General features: G+C 34.1%; 1 protein-coding gene across 2 annotated transcripts in view; it reads left to right on the forward strand.

Annotated features, from left to right (window-relative positions):
• Positions 1–19,235, forward strand: part of LOC130450344 (beta-1,4-galactosyltransferase galt-1) — a 53,058-nt gene extending 33,823 nt beyond the window's left edge. For both annotated transcript variants that reach the window (XM_056788685.1, XM_056788686.1), the window contains 4 exons: positions 9,091–9,265; positions 11,250–11,510; positions 14,757–15,064; positions 16,986–19,235. In XM_056788685.1, the coding sequence (XP_056644663.1) occupies positions 9,091–9,265; positions 11,250–11,510; positions 14,757–15,064; positions 16,986–17,487 (1,246 nt within the window). In that variant the 3' untranslated portion in view covers positions 17,488–19,235. The remainder of the gene's footprint in view (positions 1–9,090; positions 9,266–11,249; positions 11,511–14,756; positions 15,065–16,985) is intronic.
• Positions 19,236–20,778: the final 1,543 nt, after the last annotated feature.

Raw genomic sequence — 20,778 nt, forward strand, 5'->3', positions numbered from 1 at the left:
ACCTTATACACTTTCTGCTGATATTACATTTACAAATCGTGCTAGAATGAAGAAGAAAATGAAAAAATTGATCCTTTCGGTTGAAATTAACTCATTTCGGCATTTTTACCCCCAAAAATTTGATGAATCGTTAAGAGAGAATGTAAAATTTATTTGGGACGCTCTGTATACAATTTCTGTTGAAATTACATTTACAAATCGTGTTAGAATAAAGAAAAAAATGAAAAAATTGATCCTTTCGGTTGAAATTAACTCATTTCGGCATTTTTACCCCCAAAAATTTGATGAATCGTTAAGAGGGAATGTAAAATTTGTTTGGGACGCACTGTATACACTTTCTGTTGAAATTACATTCACAAATCGTGTTAGAATGAAGAAAAAAATGAAAAAATTGATCCTTTCGGTTGAAATTAACTTATTTTGGCATTTTTACTCCCAAAAATTTGATGAATCGTTAAGAGGGAATGTAAAATTTATTTGGGACGCACCTTATACACTTTCTGCTGATATTACATTTACAAATCGTGCTAGAATGAAGAAGAAAATGAAAAAATTGATCCTTTCGGTTGAAATTAACTCATTTCGGCATTTTTACCCCCAAAAATTTGATGAATCGTTAAGAGGGAATGTAAAATTTGTTTGGGACGCACTGTATACACTTTCTGTTGAAATTACATTCACAAATCGTGTTAGAATGAAGAAAAAAATGAAAAAATTGATCCTTTCGGTTGAAATTAACTTATTTTGGCATTTTTACCCCCAAAAATTTGATGAATCGTTAAGAGGGAATGTAAAATTTATTTGGGACGCACCTTATACACTTTCTGCTGATATTACATTTACAAATCGTGCTAGAATGAAGAAGAAAATGAAAAAATTGATCCTTTCGGTTGAAATTAACTCATTTCGGCATTTTTACCCCCAAAAATTTGATGAATCGTTAAGAGAGAATGTAAAATTTATTTGGGACGCTCTGTATACAATTTCTGTTGAAATTACATTTACAAATCGTGTTAGAATAAAGAAAAAAATGAAAAAATTGATCCTTTCGGTTGAAATTAACTCATTTCGGCATTTTTACCCCCAAAAATTTGATGAATCGTTAAGAGGGAATGTAAAATTTGTTTGGGACGCACTGTATACACTTTCTGTTGAAATTACATTCACAAATCGTGTTAGAATGAAGAAAAAAATGAAAAAATTGATCCTTTCGGTTGAAATTAACTTATTTTGGCATTTTTACTCCCAAAAATTTGATGAATCGTTAAGAGGGAATGTAAAATTTATTTGGGACGCACCTTATACACTTTCTGCTGATATTACATTTACAAATCGTGCTAGAATGAAGAAGAAAATGAAAAAATTGATCCTTTCGGTTGAAATTAACTCATTTCGGCATTTTTACCCCCAAAAATTTGATGAATCGTTAAGAGGGAATGTAAAATTTGTTTGGGACGCACTGTATACACTTTCTGTTGAAATTACATTCACAAATCGTGTTAGAATGAAGAAAAAAATGAAAAAATTGATCCTTTCGGTTGAAATTAACTTATTTTGGCATTTTTACCCCCAAAAATTTGATGAATCGTTAAGAGGGAATGTAAAATTTATTTGGGACGCACCTTATACACTTTCTGCTGATATTACATTTACAAATCGTGCTAGAATGAAGAAGAAAATGAAAAAATTGATCCTTTCGGTTGAAATTAACTCATTTCGGCATTTTTACCCCCAAAAATTTGATGAATCGTTAAGAGGGAATGTAAAATTTGTTTGGGACGCACTGTATACACTTTCTGTTGAAATTACATTCACAAATCGTGTTAGAATGAAGAAAAAAATGAAAAAATTGATCCTTTCGGTTGAAATTAACTTATTTTGGCATTTTTACCCCCAAAAATTTGATGAATCGTTAAGAGGGAATGTAAAATTTATTTGGGACGCACCTTATACACTTTCTGCTGATATTACATTTACAAATCGTGCTAGAATGAAGAAGAAAATGAAAAAATTGATCCTTTCGGTTGAAATTAACTCATTTCGGCATTTTTACCCCCAAAAATTTGATGAATCGTTAAGAGGGAATGTAAAATTTATTTGGGACGCTCTGTATACAATTTCTGTTGAAATTACATTTACAAATCGTGTTAGAATAAAGAAAAAAATGAAAAAATTGATCCTTTCGGTTGAAATTAACTCATTTCGGCATTTTTACCCCCAAAAATTTGATGAATCGTTAAGAGGGAATGTAAAATTTGTTTGGGACGCACTGTATACACTTTCTGTTGAAATTACATTCACAAATCGTGTTAGAATGAAGAAAAAAATGGAAAAATTGATCCTTTCGGTTGAAATTAACTCATTTTGGCATTTTTACCCCCAAAAATTTGATGAATCGTTAAGAGGGAATGTAAAATTTATTTGGGACGCACTGTATACACTTTCTGTTGAAATTACATTCACAAATCGTGTTAGAATGAAGAAAAAAATGGAAAAATTGATCCTTTCGGTTGAAATTAACTCATTTTGGCATTTTTACCCCCAAAAATTTGATGAATCGTTAAGAGGGAATGTAAAATTTATTTGGGACGCACTGTATACACTTTCTGTTGAAATTACATTCACAAATCGTGTTAGAGTGAAGAAAAAAATGAAAAAATTGATCCTTTCGGTTAAAATTAACTCATTTTGGCATTTTTACCTCCAAAAATTTGATGAATCGTTAAGAGGGAATGTAAAATTTATTTGGGACGCACTGTATACACTTTCTGTTGAAATTACATTTAGAAATCGTGCTAGAATGAAGAAGAAAATGAAAAAATTGATCCTTTCGGTTGAAATTAACTGATTTTGGCATTTTTACCCCCAAAAATTTGATGAATCGTTAAGAGGGAATGTAAAATTTATTTGGGACGCTCTGTATATACTACTTATTAAAATTACGAGCACAAACCGTGGTTCTGATCGCTATAATAATGTAAAAAGCTGAAAATTATGATAAAAATTGATTTTCCAAGATAAAATTCACGTATTTTCACCTTTTTTGTCCTTAAAATTTGATAAATCGTGATAAGCGGATGTCAAATTTACTTGGGACGCTCTGTATATACTTTTTATTAATATTACGAACACAAAGCATGGTCCTGAGTACCAGAAAAATTGGAAAAAGTTGAAAATTGTGATAAAAATTGATTTTCCAAGATAAAATCCACCTTATTTTGGCAATTTTTGCCCCTAAAATTCGATAATTCGTGAGATGAGGGTATGCTTTGGACACCCTGTATATACTTTCTACAGAAATTACAATCACAAACCGTGGTTTTCATCTCCAAACTTTGATAAATAGAGATGAAGAAATGCAATATTTACTTGGGACTCCCAGTATAAACTTTCTATTGAAATCACGAACACAGAGCGTGAATTGGGATGTTACAAAAATGAAATAGATGAAAAATTATTATAAAAATCGATCCCCTAGATTAAAATCCACTCATTTCGGCTAGTTTCGTTCCGAAAATTTGAAAAATCGCGATGAGGGAATGCAAAATCTCCTTGGTACGCCCTGTATATACTTTCTCCAGAAATTACAAAAAAAATATATGGAAATGAGACACTCTATACATAATTGTGAACGTGACCGACGAATTCAATGATTTTCGCTTTTATACTGCGTGTAAAAAAATATTTTTGACACTTTTTCCGACCCCCCGTACGTCCCTGGCATTAGTGGTACGCGGAAGTTATTAGAATGTTCCAGATGTGACGGGGGTTGAATAATGTCTGCTCCACTAGCTGAAATTTAATTAAATTCATATCAAACGATGTAACATTCCCTAAAACAATTTCTGAAATAACGAATGACATAACTGCGATGTTGATTATTTTCGAAGGTGAAGTTGTTTCATTAGAAAAATTAACCGAATTTACAATACAATCACGATTTATCGAATTCGGGGACAAAAATGGCCAAAAATAAGTAGAAAATTCATTTTTATAATAATTTTTTCAACTCCTTCCATCATTATAACACACAAAACCACGCTTTGTAATTGTAAATTTAACAGAAAGTATATACAGTGCGTCCCAAGTGAATCTTGCACTCCCTCTTTACGAATTAGAAAATTTTGGTGACGAAAAATGCAAAAATGAGTCATTTGCAATAGAGGGGATCAATTTTTATAACAATTTTTCATTTTTTTCTTCACTCTAACACGATTTGTGAATGTAATTTCAACAGAAAGTGTATACAGTGCGTCCCAAATAAATTTTACATTCCCTCTTAACGATTCATCAAATTTTTGGGGGTAAAAATGCCAAAATCAGTTAATTTCAACCGAAAGGATCAATTTTTCCATTTTTTTCTTCATTCTAACACGATTTGTAAATGTAATTTCAACAGAAAGTGTATACAGTGCGTCCCAAATAAATTTTACATTCTCTCTTAACGATTCATCAAATTTTTGGGGGTAAAAATGCCAAAATGAGTTAATTTCAACCGCAAGGATCAATTTTTTTTTATTTTTTTCTTCATTGTAATTTCAACAGAAAGTGTATACAGTGCGTCCCAAATAAATTTTACATTCCCTCTTAACGATTCATCAAATTTTTGGGGGTAAAAATGCCAAAATGAGTTAATTTTAACCGAAAGGATCAATTTTTTCATTTTTTTCTTCTTTCTATCACGATTTGTAAATGTAATTTCAACAGAAATTGTATACAGAGCGTCCCAAATAAATTTTACATTCCCTCTTAACGATTCAACAAATTTTTGGGGGTAAAAATGCCAAAATGAGTTAATTTTAACCGAAAGGATCAATTTTTTCATTTTTTTCTTCTTTCTATCACGATTTGTAAATGTAATTTCAACAGAAATTGTATACAGAGCGTCCCAAATAAATTTTACATTCCCTCTTAACGATTCAACAAATTTTTGGGGGTAAAAATGCCAAAATGAGTTAATTTTAACCGAAAGGATCAATTTTTTCATTTTTTTCTTCATTCTAATTGCACTTGGAACAACACTTTGAGATTTCATTTCAACAGATAAATATATACAGAACGTCCCAAGTAAATCTCGCATTTCGTTTTCGCGATTTATTACATTTTAAGGATCAGAAATACTAAAAAAAAAGGTGGATTTCATCCTAAAAAATATATACAGGGTGTTTTATTACTTCACTTATCGACTGGCTTGGTAGCTTCCTCAAAGACCGATCCTTCCAGTTCCGCTATAGATGGACACACCTCAAAAAGGTCTGAGGTCGACGCTGGTGTTACCCGGGGATGCATCTTGTCACCCACTTTCTTTTTCCTGTACATCAATGATCTACCACCACCAATACAGATCTTGGAAGCAACCTGGAATGGCTTGGAAGCAATCTAATTGAGTTTAATGAAGCAAAAACTCAGGCTGCTGTTTTTACAAATCTTGCAGTTCAGGATTTGGTCCTGTCTGGACATAAAATATCACCATCACCGCAATTTTGGTTGTTGGGTGTTGAGGTTAGGAGCAATATGTCCTGGCATAGTCTTTCGATAGGATTAGGCAACGGACCTTCACAAAACCTTGCCAGATTCGTCCATCTTCGGAATATTGCTTGCACATGTGGAGCTCGGCTCTGCAGCACACCCCGAAGATGCTCGACTCAATATAAGAGAGAGCACTTCGACTTATAGGCGATCCAGAGTTGACCAAAAGCACCGAGTTTGCCTGTAGACGCCCACAACTTCGATCCATCGCGACTCAGTTCTCTGGAGAAGCGCGAGTTCAAGATCAACATCCACAGGCATCTCCAAACGCCGGGCACTACTCCAACTAAACTATTTTAGGCCCATTTCACACGTACACGTATGCGGCGCACGGCAACGTGTGAAACTTCACTTATATAAATTAGGTATCCCTATTCTACGGTTATGGTTCTCATCAGAACTTTCCCAACCATCGACATATTTCATTTCATCCGACAACAGTCCACATTCAGATTTTCCGCGGAAACTTGAATAATCGGTAATGAAAACGCAACTTCTGGCAGAGTAACGGCCCTCACTTCATCTTTTCCCGACGTTTACCGCCGACGCTTTCCCGCAATTACTCGATATAACCGTCAGAGAGAAAAGCCCATCCAAAAAGAAAACATTTTTGGTACCAAAAATATAAATCGCTAATTTTGATTATCAACAAGGCTCCAACATTTTGTTATTCGTATGAACTAACACTTATTCACTAACACTTAGCGCACTAATTTACTTAAATACTCCTGTCATCTTCAGTGGTAGTCGTTTTCGTGGCACCTGGACTCGTATAGTCAAAAACCGACTTGCGCGTAATGTTGAAATTTACTTTGGATGGTCAAATCGAAGAGTTATTTTACACGGAATGCAAATTGAGACATCTGATGGTGAATCTGAGTATTTATGGGACTACGGACAATGTTTTAACACTAATTTTAATTATCAACAAGGCTCCAACATTTTGTTATTCGTATGAACTGTTTACTAACACTTATTCACTAACACTTAGCGCACTAATTTATTTAAAAACTCCAGTCATCTTCAGTGGTAGTCGTTTTCGTGGCACCTGGACTCGTATAGTCAAAAACAGACTTGCGGAAATGTTGAAACTTACTTCGTATGGTCAAATCGAAGTTTTACTTTACACGGAACGCAAACGATAGCAAATTGAGACATCTAATGGTGAATCTGAGTATTTATGGGACTACGGACAATGTTTAAACACTAATTTTAATTATCAACAAGGCTCCAACATTTTGTTATTCGTATGAACTATTTACTAACACTTATTCACTAACACTTAGCGCACTAATTTATTTAAATACTCCGTTTCGTTATCCCGATAAGTTGAAAGTTCTTTTGAATTGCTGGAAACGGAAATGGTGCCCCAGTTGTTTCTGTTGTACTTTTGAAATATCTTTACTATCTAGAGCGCCTTTAATCAGCTGTAAACCGTGGATTCATCTGACGCCATCTTCAGTGGTAGTCGTTTTCGTGGCACCTGGACTCGGATAGTCAAAGACCGACTTGCGGAAATGTTGAACTTAGTAACGATAGTAAATTGAAACATTCACTAACACTTATTCACTAACACTTAGCGCACTAATTTATTTAAAAACTCCCGTCATCTTCAGTGGTAGTCGTTTTCGTGGCACTTGAACTCGTATAGTCAAAAACAGACTTGCGGAAATGTTGAAACTTACTTCGTATGGTCAAATCGAAGTTTTACTTTACACGGAACGCAAACGATAGCAAATTGAGACATCTAATGGTGAATCTGAGTATTTATGGGACTACGGACAATGTTTAAACACTAATTTTAATTATCAATAAGGCTCCAACATTTTGTTATTCGTATGAACTGTTTACTAACACTTATTCACTAACACTTAGCGCACTAATTTATTTAAAAACTCCAGTCATCTTCAGTGGTAGTCGTTTTCGTGGCACCTGGACTCGTATAGTCAAAAACAGACTTGCGGAAATGTTGAAACTTACTTCGGATGGTCAAATCGAAGTTTTACTTTACACGGAACGCAAACGATAGCAAATTGAGACATCTAATGGTGGATCTGAGTATTTATGGGACTACGGACAATGTTTAAACACTAATTTTAATTATCAATAAGGCTCCAACATTTTGTTATTCGTATGAACTGTTTACTAACACTTATTCACTAACACTTAGCGCACTAATTTATTTAAAAACTCCAGTCATCTTCAGTGGTAGTCGTTTTCGTGGCACCTGGACTCGTATAGTCAAAAACAGACTTGCGGAAATGTTGAAACTTACTTCGGATGGTCAAATCGAAGTTTTACTTTACACGGAACGCAAACGATAGCAAATTGAGACATCTAATGGTGAATCTGAGTATTTATGGGACTACGGACAATGTTTAAACACTAATTTTAATTATCAACAAGGCTCCAACATTTTGTTATTCGTATGAACTATTCACTAACACTTAGCGCACTAATTTATTTAAATACTCCTGTCATCTTCAGTGGTAGTCGTTTTCGTGGCACCTGGACTCGTATAGTCAAAAACAGACTTGCGGAAATGTTGAAACTTACTTCGGATGGTCAAATCGAAGAGTTATTTTACACGGAACGCAAACGATAGCAAATTGAGACATCTAATGGTGAAGCTGAGTATTTATGGGACTACGGACAATGTTTAAACACTAATTTTAATTATCAACAAGGCTCCAACATTTTGTTATTCGTATGAACTATTTACTAACACTTATTCACTAACACTTAGCGCACTAATTTATTTAAAAACTCCAGTCATCTTCAGTGGTAGTCGTTTTCGTGGCACTTGAACTCGTATAGTCAAAGCTGCTGAATTTGATGTGTTTCAATCCATTTAGTCACTCTATTCCAAGTTATTAGCTCCCTCCGGCTGCTAGAGACTCATCGCGTTCTAGCGTCTTAGTTTTCTTGGAAATTTCTAGTTTTCCTTCTCAGAAATTGTCTATAAAATTCTAGGAAATAACGAACACGTCCGCCAAACACGAACAGGACTGGCTTCGCGGTCTACATCGTGCCTAAATGAACCAATCGGAAAACTTTGATACTTTGAGAGTGAACAGCAATTGTATTTTTTAAAGGTGACGTTCCGAAATTTTCTAGTTGACCCATTTTCTTCGCTCTATTTCAACATTAACGAGCCTTATCAAAATTTGATGTTTTTCGAATAATATTGACGTAAATGACCTGATTACATCAATCAATTCCATGAATTCGTAGCTTTTTCTAAATTTTATACTTCACGGAGTCAAAACAAACGATTTTTTTCTAAATAAACGATATTAAAGTTATGTAGAGGTGGGAACTTGTAAATGCAACTTTACCCGTTCCAAAATAACAGTTTTTTTTGACAACATGACTAATTACGTAAATAACTATTTCATACTTGAATCTATTATGAAATGGAAGTTTCCGCTTCAATTATTTAACAGAAAAAAATTCAATTCAGTCGCCTAGATGAAATTACTTGACGTTTTCGGTTTAAAGCGCCGAGTGGAATTTTTTAGACAGGATAATGTCGACCTAATTTCGACGTTCCCGTTTCAGATACAAATTCTTCGTATTTTCCGCGTATTACGACGAAAGAAAAGGTCAAAGGATAGTTCGGGTAATAGGGGCCACGAAAACTCGGGGGGCCGAAAGGGTCTGGTGTCGATTATGGTATAAGGCGGATTCCAACTCGACGGCCCACGTTTCTCTCACCGTTCCGGCTAAAATAAAGGTAAGAAAAATTTTCCGATCTAGGTGGAATTTTAACAAAGAAACTCCCAGTGAAAAATCGTGACTATTTTTTTTAAGGAAACCTCCATTTCTAACAGGTGATTTTGTGCCATTTCAAAATTGATTTTCCACGTTCCGGTTGTTTGGGTGAATCCATTTTAAACGATCATCTTTCAGCGGGACCTCCAATCGACGTTTCCCTTGAGAGCGTTTTCGTAGTGGGATTGTGGCAAAATTGAATACCAAAGTGTACTAAATCTAATATATTTCGAGTTTTCGAATACACATCGTCCGGGAGTGAAATTATAGTCAAATATAAGTCTTCTAAAGCTCGGAAAGCGTTTTCATTGTGGGATTGTGGCAAAATTGAGTACCAAAGTGTACTAGACCTAATATATTTCGAGTTTTCGAATCCACATCGTCCGGAACCAAAATTATAGTCAAGTAAAAGTCTTAAGAAGCTCGGAGGGCATTTTCGTAGTAGGATTGTGGCAAAATTGAGTACCAAAGTGTACTAAATCTAATATATTCCGAGTTTTCGAATACACATCGTCCAGAACCGAAATTATAGTCAAGTATGAGTCATCGAAAGCTCGAAGGGCGTTTTCGTAGTGGGAATGTGGCAAAATCGAATACCAAAGTGTACTAAATCTAATATATGTCCGAGTTTTCGAATCTACATCGTCCAGGACCGAAATTATAGTCAAGTATAAGTCTTCGAAAGCTCGAAAGGCGTTTTCGTAGTGGGATTGTGGCAAAATTGAGTACCAAAGTGTACTAAATCTAATATATTCCGAGTTTTCGAATACACATCGTCCAGAACCGAAATTATAGTCAAGTATGAGTCATCGAAAGCTCGAAGGGCGTTTTCGTAGTGGGAATGTGGCAAAATCGAATACCAAAGTGTACTAAATCTAATATATGTCCGAGTTTTCGAATCCACATCGTCCAGGACCGAAATTATAGTCAAGTATAAGTCTTCGAAAGCTCGAAAGGCGTTTTCTTTGTGGGATTGTGGCAAAATTGAGTACCAAAGTGTACTAAATCTAATATATTTCGAGTTTTCGAATCCACATCGTCCAGGACCGAAATTATAGTCAAGTATAAGTCTTCGAAAGCTCGAAAGGCGTTTTCGTAGTGGGATTGTGGCAAAATCAAACGCCGAAGTGTACTAAATCTAATATATTCCGAGCTTTCGAATATATATGGGGAATCGGGAATTAGTTAGTTGATAATTAAACACCAATTTTGCCACAATCCCACTACTAAAACGTTCGTAATCTACCTGGTGGAGACTTGATGGTAATTCAACTTTCCCAATTTCGTTAATCAAGATCCCGTGGGTCGAAACATTCTCGCATAAATGAAGTTAATTTCCATCGGACTGACATTTAAGTTCGTACATAATTGAAAGCGATTAACATTGATTCGTTCTCGACTTGTTGACCTTGATTCTAGCGAGACGAGGAAGATGAGTAAATGAGATAGTACGTATCGTTCCTAGCAGGATTTTCCTTTCAGATTTGACGTAATATCATTCATACAACGCGAAACTATTAATCATTCCGGCGAAATACCACGAACGATTCGTGCAATGACTAATGTTTCATTTACGAGGGTTATTCGATAAATTTTTATCATCATAACTGGAGAAAACTCGCGCTGGATGCCGCGTTTGCCCACTTTGGATCAAAAGCGTGCTCAAAGCGACAATTTCCGGGCATTTTTGCGTCGATTCGTAACTGTAGGTGAAAAAAAAAAACCAAACTCGGATATGACAATGACAGATTTGACGTATTCGCGTCAGTGCTGCCACACCACCAATAATTTGTAACGTCGGAAGACAGTCTGACAGATTTGATGAAAGGTAAACCGTCCCATGCTTTGCGGAAGAGTCCTCGATACCGGTCAGGGTTAGGATTTGTAGGAATTGACAAAAATTCATTAAATTCGAACAATATTTGCGAATAATAATTCTCTCGCAGGTGATTCGCGAAAATTGGAACTTGAAATACAGTGCCTGTTTCGTGATGTGTCCGCTTCCCGCAAATAAGACTGTTCCTGCGGCGGTTAGTGTAGTAGCTAGACCTAGAGATCCTCCTATCAATCTATTGGCGGTTATCAATAATCATAACGAAACGTCGTCGATGCCTTCGTGGATAAACGGGGGCGGTAACGGCGCAACTGGACCGTCTCAGTACAAGTTCGGAGTTTGTGTTAAACCTCTACATTTCGAATATAACAGAGTGAGTTTTTCATCTCTCTTATGTGTAAAATAATTGTTTTTTCCAAAATGGCACTTTTTATTATTTAATATTTTCAAAGATATTCCTCTCTAATCTAAATGACTCACACTGTATTTGAAGTTTTAGATGGTCTCAATAATGAAACTTTCACATTACCAGAGAAAAACATCTTAATGTGCTCTGAAAATTGAGGTTAAAACTTTCCAAAAGTATACATTTCATTATATTTGATATTTTGAAAAAGATTTCTCCCTAATCTAAATGGCTCGCACTAATCTAAATGACTCAAACTGTATTTGATGTTGAAAAATGAAACTTTCACATAATAACATTACCAAGAAAAAGCAACTTAAAATGTTTTTAAAACATTTCTCCCTAATCTAAATGACTCGCACTAATCTAAATGACTCACTCTAATCTAAATGACTCAAACTGTATTTGATGTTGAAAAATGAAACTTTCACATAATAATATTACCAAGAAAAAGCAACTTAATATGTTTTTCAAATATTTCTCCCTAATCTAAATGACTCGCACTAATCTAAATGACTCACATTAATCTAAATGACTCAAACATGACTTTACATAATAACATTACCAAGAAAAAGCAACTTAATATGTTTTTAAAACATTTCTCCCAAATCTAAATGACTCACTCTAATCTAAATGACTCAAACTGTATTTGATGTTGAAATATGAAACTTTCACATAATAACATTAGCAAGAAAAAGCATTTTAATATGTTTTTAAAATATTTCTCCCTAATCTAAATGACTCACACTAATCTAAATGACTCAAACATGACTTTACATAATAACATTACCAAGAAAAAGCAACTTAATATGTTTTTAAAACATTTCTCCCAAATCTAAATGACTCACTCTAATCTAAATGACTCAAACTGTATTTGATGTTGAAATATGAAACTTTCACATAATAACATTAGCAAGAAAAAGCAACTTCATATGTTTTTCAAATATTTCTCCCTAATCTAAATGACTCGCACTAATCTAAATGACTCACATTAATCTAAATGACTCAAACATGACTTTACATAATAACATTACCAAGAAAAAGCAACTTAATATGTTTTTAAAACATTTCTCCCAAATCTAAATGACTCGCACTAATCTAAATGACTCACATTAATCTAAATGACTCAAACATGACTTTACATAATAACATTACCAAGAAAAAGCAACTTAATATGTTTTTAAAACATTTCTCCCAAATCTAAATGACTCGCACTAATCTAAATGACTCACTCTAATCTAAATAACTCAAACTGTATTTGATGTTGAAAAATGAAACTTTCACATAATAATATTACCAAGAAAAAGCAACTTAATATGTTTTTCAAATATTTCTCCCTAATCTAAATGACTCACATTAATCTAAATGACTCAAACATGACTTTACATAATAACATTACCAAGAAAAAGCAACTTAATATGTTTTTAAAACATTTCTCCCAAATCTAAATGACTCACTCTAATCTAAATGACTCAAACTGTATTTGATGTTGAAATATGAAACTTTCACATAATAACATTAGCAAGAAAAAGCAACTTAATATGTTTTTCAAATATTTCTCCCTAATCTAAATGACTCGCACTAATCTAAATGACTCACATTAATCTAAATGACTCAAACATGACTTTACATAATAACATTACCAAGAAAAAGCAACTTAATATGTTTTTAAAACATTTCTCCCAAATCTAAATGACTCGCACTAATCTAAATGACTCACATTAATCTAAATGACTCAAACATGACTTTACATAATAACATTACCAAGAAAAAGCAACTTAATATGTTTTTAAAACATTTCTCCCTAATCTAAATGACTCGCACTAATCTAAATGACTCGCACTAATCTAAATGACTCACTCTAATCTAAATAACTCAAACTGTATTTGATGTTGAAAAATGAAACTTTCACATAATAATATTACCAAGAAAAAGCAACTTGTTTTTCAAATATTTCTCCCTAATCTAAATGACTCACATTAATCTAAATGACTCAAACATGACTTTACATAATAACATTACCAAGAAAAAGCAACTTAATATGTTTTTAAAACATTTCTCCCAAATCTAAATGACTCACTCTAATCTAAATGACTCAAACTGTATTTGATGTTGAAAAATGAAACTTTCACATAATAACATTACGAAGAAAAAGCAACTTAATATGTTTTTAAAACATTTCTCCCTAATCTAAATGACTCGCACTAATCTAAATGACTCACTCTAATCTAAATGACTCAAACTGTATTTGATGTTGAAAAATGAAACTTTCACATAATAATATTACCAAGAAAAAGCAACTTAATATGTTTTTCAAATATTTCTCCCTAATCTAAATGACTCGCACTAATCTAAATGACTCACATTAATCTAAATGACTCAAACATGACTTTACATAATAACATTACCAAGAAAAAGCAACTTAATATGTTTTTAAAACATTTCTCCCAAATCTAAATGACTCACTCTAATCTAAATGACTCAAACTGTATTTGATGTTGAAATATGAAACTTTCACATAATAACATTAGCAAGAAAAAGCATTTTAATATGTTTTTAAAACATTTCTCCCTAATCTAAATGACTCACACTAATCTAAATGACTCACATTAATCTAAATGACTCAAACATGATTTTACATAATAACATTACCAAGAAAAAGCAACTTAATATGTTTTTAAAACACTTCTCCCTAATCTAAATGACTCGCACTAATCTAAATGACTCACATTAATCTAAATGACTCAAACATGACTTTACATAATAACATTACCAAGAAAAAGCAACTTAATATGTTTTTAAAACACTTCTCCCTAATCTAAATGACTCGCACTAATCTAAATGACTCACATTAATCTAAATGACTCAAACATGACTTTACATAATAACATTACCAAGAAAAAGCAACTTAATATGTTTTTAAAACATTTCTCCCAAATCTAAATGACTCGCACTAATCTAAATGACTCACATTAATCTAAATGACTCAAACATGACTTTACATAATAACATTACCAAGAAAAAGCATTTTAATATGTTTTTAAAACATTTCTCCCTAATCTAAATGACACGCACTAATCTAAATGACTCACATTGTATTTGTAGTTTTAAATGCCTCAATAATTAAACTTTTATAAAATGAAAATTATTATATTGTCGTTAATTTAGTAAAAAACTTTTTCACTAATTTTGAAAATTGATAATTTTTTATAGGATCTCCAAATTTTAGAATTCATAGAATTCAACCGACTACTCGGAGTAGAACATTTCACATTTTATAATCACACAATCGGAAATCAAGTAAATTGCATTCTAAAGGATTACGCTGAAAAAGGACTGGTGACAATACTACCTTGGAATTTGGATATGGTTTCGCAAAAAGACATAAGAACCGAAGGACTATTCGCATCCTTAAACGATTGCCTTTACAGATCAATGTATAAATTTTCGCACATCCTTCTAATCGATTTAGACGAATACATCCTACCGAAATACAATGACACATTAGGACAAATGATTGAGTAAGTCGAATATATATATAAAGAACGTTTTCGTAGTGGGATTGTGGCAAAATTGGATACCAAAGTGTATTAAATCTAATATATTTCCGAGTTTTCGAATACTAATCGTTTGGAACCGAAATTATAGTCAAGTATAAGTATTCGAAAGCTCGGAGGGCATTTTCGTAGTGGGATTGTGGCAAAATTGGATACCAAAGTGTATTAAATCTAATATATTTCCGAATTTTCGAATACACATCGTCCGGGAGTGAAATTATAGTCAAATATAAGCCTTCTAAAGCTCGGAAAGCGTTTTCATTGTGGGATTGTGGCAAAATTGAGTACCAAAGTGTACTAGACCTAATATATTTCGAGTTTTCGAATCCACATCGTCCGGAACCAAAATTATAGTCAAGTAAAAGTCTTAAGAAGCTCGGAGGGCATTTTCGTAGTAAGATTGTGGCAAAATTGAGTACCAAAGTGTACTAAATCTAATATATTCCGAGTTTTCGAATACACATCGTTCGGGAGTGAAATTACAGTCAAATATAAGCCTTCTAAAGCTCGGAGAGCATTTTCGTAGTGGGATTGTGGCAAAATTGGATACCAAAGTGTATTAAATCTAATATATTTCCGAATTTTCGAATACACATCGTCCGGGAGTGAAATTATAGTGAAATATAAGCCTTCTAAAGCTCGGAAAGCGTTTTCATTGTGGGATTGTGGCAAAATTGAGTACCAAAGTGTACTAGACCTAATATATTTCGAGTTTTCGAATCCACATCGTCCGGAACCAAAATTATAGTCAAGTAAAAGTCTTAAGAAGCTCGGAGGGCATTTTCGTAGTAAGATTGTGGCAAAATTGAGTACCAAAGTGTACTAAATCTAATATATTCCGAGTTTTCGAATACACATCGTTCGGGAGTGAAATTATAGTCAAATATAAGCCTTCTAAAGCTCGGAGAGCATTTTCGTAGTGGGATTGTGGCAAAATTGGATACCAAAGTGTATTAAATCTAATATATTTCCGAATTTTCGAATACACATCGTCCGGAACCAAAATTATAGTCAATTAAAAGTCTTAAGAAGCTCGGAGGGCATTTTCGTAGTAAGATTGTGGCAAAATTGAGTACCAAAGTGTACTAAATCTAATATATTTCCGAATTTTCGAATACACATCGTCCGGGAGTGAAATTATAGTCAAATATAAGTCTTCTAAAGCTCGGAAAGCGTTTTCATTGTGGGATTGTGGCAAAATTGAGTACCAAAGTGTACTAGACCTAATATATTTCGAGTTTTCGAATCCACATCGTCCGGAACCAAAATTATAGTCAAGTAAAAGTCTTAAGAAGCTCGGAGGGCATTTTCGTAGTAAGATTGTGGCAAAATTGAGTACCAAAGTGTACTAAATCTAATATATTCCGAGTTTTCGAATACACATCGTTCGGGAGTGAAATTATAGTCAAATATAAGCCTTCTAAAGCTCGGAGAGCATTTTCGTAGTGGGATTGTGGCAAAATTGGATACCAAAGTGTATTAAATCTAATATATTTCCGAATTTTCGAATACACATCGTCCGGAACCAAAATTATAGTCAATTAAAAGTCTTAAGAAGCTCGGAGGGCATTTTCGTAGTAAGATTGTGGCAAAATTGAGTACCAAAGTGTACTAAATCTAATATATTCCGAGTTTTCGAATACACATCGTTCGGGAGTGAAATTACAGTCAAATATAAGTCTTCTAAAGCTCGGAAAGCGTTTTCATTGTGGGATTGTGGCAAAATTGAGTACCAAAGTGTACTAAATCTAATATATTTCGAGTTTTCGAATCCACATCGTCCGGGACCGAAATTATAGTCACACTTTGGTGGTAGCTGACAAAAGTTCGTTCTAATTCACATATCTATATGAATATCTATCAAATGATCTTTTATTATTTACAGTCATTTGAAAAACCGTCTCAACACTCGTTCTACGGGCTCCTTTTCATTCCAAAACGCGTTTTTTTATCTCCAATGGGACGACGACGATTCCGTATACGATTTCGACGACCCAGTCGCCGCCAATTTGGTAACATTAAAGAAAACTCGTCGAAAGACTAAACTCCATCCGCACAAGCAGCGCTCCAAATACATTTGCCGACCCGAATTTACCGTCGAAGCCGGCAACCACTTCGTCTGGGAGTTTATACCGGGACACGGCACCCTGAACGTACCGCCAGAAACCGCCATTCTACACCATTACAGAATCTGCGAATTCGGAGGCGACGATTGCATCAAGGCGTCATCGGTCGTCGACAGAACGGCGTACCGATTTAAGAACGCCCTAATCGGGGCGGTAAACGCGAGATTCGAAAGACTGAATAAAAAGTGTGATCTACCGAAATTGACTTTACCGTCCGGTAAAGTTTTCAATAAATTGATAAATTTCTTAAAACCGAGTTAAAAGATACGGATTCGTCAGTATTAAGTTGCTAGATGTTGTCGATGAATATACAAATCGACATTGTGAGTTTTATGGTTCAATTTTTCTAAAAAGTATTATTTTCGTCGGTTTCGAGGATAACCGCAGCTGGCGGAAGCCTCCGAGGCGCCCGAGGATGAGGGATCCGAGGGAATGATGAGCTGAGGTAGATGTATGGCGCGTCTGAGGTGGCTGGTACGCGTGGAGAGGATACCTTCTGATCGATACCAGCGCAGAATCATCCTGGGGGACGGTCTTCGTCGTTAGGGCGGTCCTTATCCAACTAGGGGTTCGACGTCGGAGGCACCGCGTTCAACACAGAAACGATTATTGACATTGTTCTCAAAGGACCGTAGCGCCGGTTACATAAGAAGAAGAAGAAGCCTCCAAATGCTTGGAAGAAACCGTTACGGAAGTTAATCTCCGACAATTCTTATTATAACTACCAAAAAAATTACTTATAGCAGTATAGAAGGTTTGAAGTCTCTCCGCCGGTTAGCTATCCCTGTAAATGCATCTACGTGGATGTCCTCTTCTTCTTTATGCACCTTCTCCACTTGTTTCCACCAATATATCTTCTTACATGCGTCTACGTTCTCTCGATTCTGTCTAAACGCCCCAACTAACGCTCAATTATTCTTCTTCATTCATCTTTCTCCACTTGGTTCATTCCTTATCACTCCTCCACGCATTTAGCCGCTTTCTTATTCGTGACCGAGCTCGTTCCGGCTACCGGTGGTTTTGGAACGCGGCGCGTCGGTAACAGAGCCCGTTTTTAAGAATTCCCGGTACGTCTATGCCAACCTCTAATCAATCAATTGTTTTTCTCAATGTTTTTTATGTAAATTCATCGACTTACATTAGGTGCTTGTTGTATATATTTTTGTACAGTAATAATTAGAGACTTAAGGTTTCAATAATATGGAGTATTATTTATTTTTTCAATGTGTACGGCATAAAATTAATTATTGCAGGTAGTATAACCTGATATTAGATGTAAATAGGTAAATAAATAAATAGTTGACGATTTTTCTAATGGAATTACCGTCGAAATTGATGATTGAGTGGACAACAACATTATCTAGTTCCTTAATTCCCATTTTTCGTAACTATGTCGCGGAAAATTCACTCCCGCAGCTCCCTAATGGAACGCTACTGATTTCTAACCTAAAAATCACATCGATTAAGGCTGATTCATGAACTTGACTTGCCGTTTGCCGCTGGTGACATTTGACGTTCGTAGCAAATTCTACATCCAACCTAACTTGACGTTACTGTTGTTTTGACGTGTGTCATCGGCTTTAATGGTCTCGTCGACGAAGTTATTCAGTCACTTTTTGACGTAAACTCATCGGATTGGATTGGATGAGGTCACAACCGGCCGCCATATTGTCTTTGGGGGACAAATATTGTATTATTTACATTAAAATTGTTATCGGTAGTGGTTGTATTTATATACTATTTTATTAATGTTTAATTTGTACATTATGTAATTGAATTAATTTATTAATTTCATTTTTAAAAATTGCTCAAGCACCGATATATCAATTTTCGCATTTTCATGTAATTTGCCACCGAATTTGTTAATTAATTCTATTAAAGTTATTAAAAATATGAAAAAAAAAATCATATTTTACATATATCTTCAGTGCAGAAATATTATTTTTTTATGAGTATGTAGAAATTTTTCTCAATAAAACAAACATAGAAATAAAAATAATTCATTACAATGTTTCTTTTTTATTATACATTTCTATGTATTCCGGTCCAATTAATTTGGATAAAACGTTAATAATTTAAAAAATTTTCGGTTATATCAATGGTAAATTGGGTGATAAAGACCAAAAGCAAAGAACTAGTCGGTAGATAACTTCTAAAATCCCTTTAGTAGCTTCAAAACTTTGCAATCCTATCCAACTGTCTTTCCCTTGCAAATAATCAAGTCTAATCTTTCAAACTTTCCATTTTGTGGCTCTTATCCTTTTCCTTATGCTTAAATATTCACCAAAACAGGTACAGACATGATTTAAGACCCTCAATGTCCAATTATTTAAACATTTCCTTTCATCAAAGGTTAATTGGGTGACTAAAGTCTAATACAGAGTAATGTCATTACGAAATCAGTTAAATAAAGACCAAAAGCAAAGAACTAGTCGGTAGATAACTTCTAAAATCCCTTTAGTAGCTTCAAAACTTTGCAATCCTATCCAACTGTCTTTCCCTTGCAAATAATCAAGTCGAATCTTTCAAACTTTCCATTTTGTGGCTCTTATCCTTTTCCTTATGCTTAAATATTCACCAAAACAGGTACAGACATGATTTAAGACCCTCAATGTCCAATTATTTAAACATTTCCTTTCATCAAAGGTTAATTGGGTGACTAAAGTCTAATACAGAGTAATGTCATTACGAAATCAGTTAAATAAAGACCAAAAGCAAAGAACTAGTCGGTAGATAACTTCTAAAATCCCTTTAGTAGCTTCAAAACTTTGCAATCCTATCCAACTGTCTTTCCCTTGCAAATAATCAAGTCGAATCTTTCAAACTTTCCATTTTGTGGCTCTTATCCTTTTCCTTATGCTTAAATATTCACCAAAACAGGTACAGACATGATTTAAGACCCTCAATGTCCAATTATTTAAACATTTCCTTTCATCAAAGGTTAATTGGGTGACTAAAGTCTAATACAGAGTAATGTCATTACGAAATCAGTTAAATAAAGACCAAAAGCAAAGAACTAGTCGGTAGATAACTTCTAAAATCCCTTTAGTAGCTTCAAAACTTTGCAATCCTATCCAACTGTCTTTCCCTTGCAAATAATCAAGTCGAATCTTTCAAACTTTCCATTTTGTGGCTCTTATCCTTTTCCTTATGCTTAAATATTCACCAAAAACAGGTACAGACATGATTTAAGACCCTCAATGTACAATTATTTAAACATTTCCTGTTATCAAAGGTTAATTGGGTGACTAAAGTCTAATACAGAGTAATGTCATTACGAAATCAGTTAAATAAAGACCAAAAGCAAAGAACTAGTCGGTAGATAACTTCTAAAATCCCTTTAGTAGCTTCAAAACTTTGCAATCCTATCCAACTGTCTTTCCCTTGCAAATAATCAAGTCTAATCTTTCAAACTTTCCATTTTGTGGCTCTTATCCTTTTCCTTATGCTTAAATATTCACCAAAACAGGTACAGACATGATTTAAGACCCTCAATGTCCAATTATTTAAACATTTCCTTTCATAAAAGGTTAATTGGGTGACTAAAGTCTA

The sequence above is a fragment of the Diorhabda sublineata genome, chromosome 11, assembly GCF_026230105.1.
Source record: "Diorhabda sublineata isolate icDioSubl1.1 chromosome 11, icDioSubl1.1, whole genome shotgun sequence".
NCBI lineage: Eukaryota > Metazoa > Arthropoda > Insecta > Coleoptera > Chrysomelidae > Diorhabda > Diorhabda sublineata.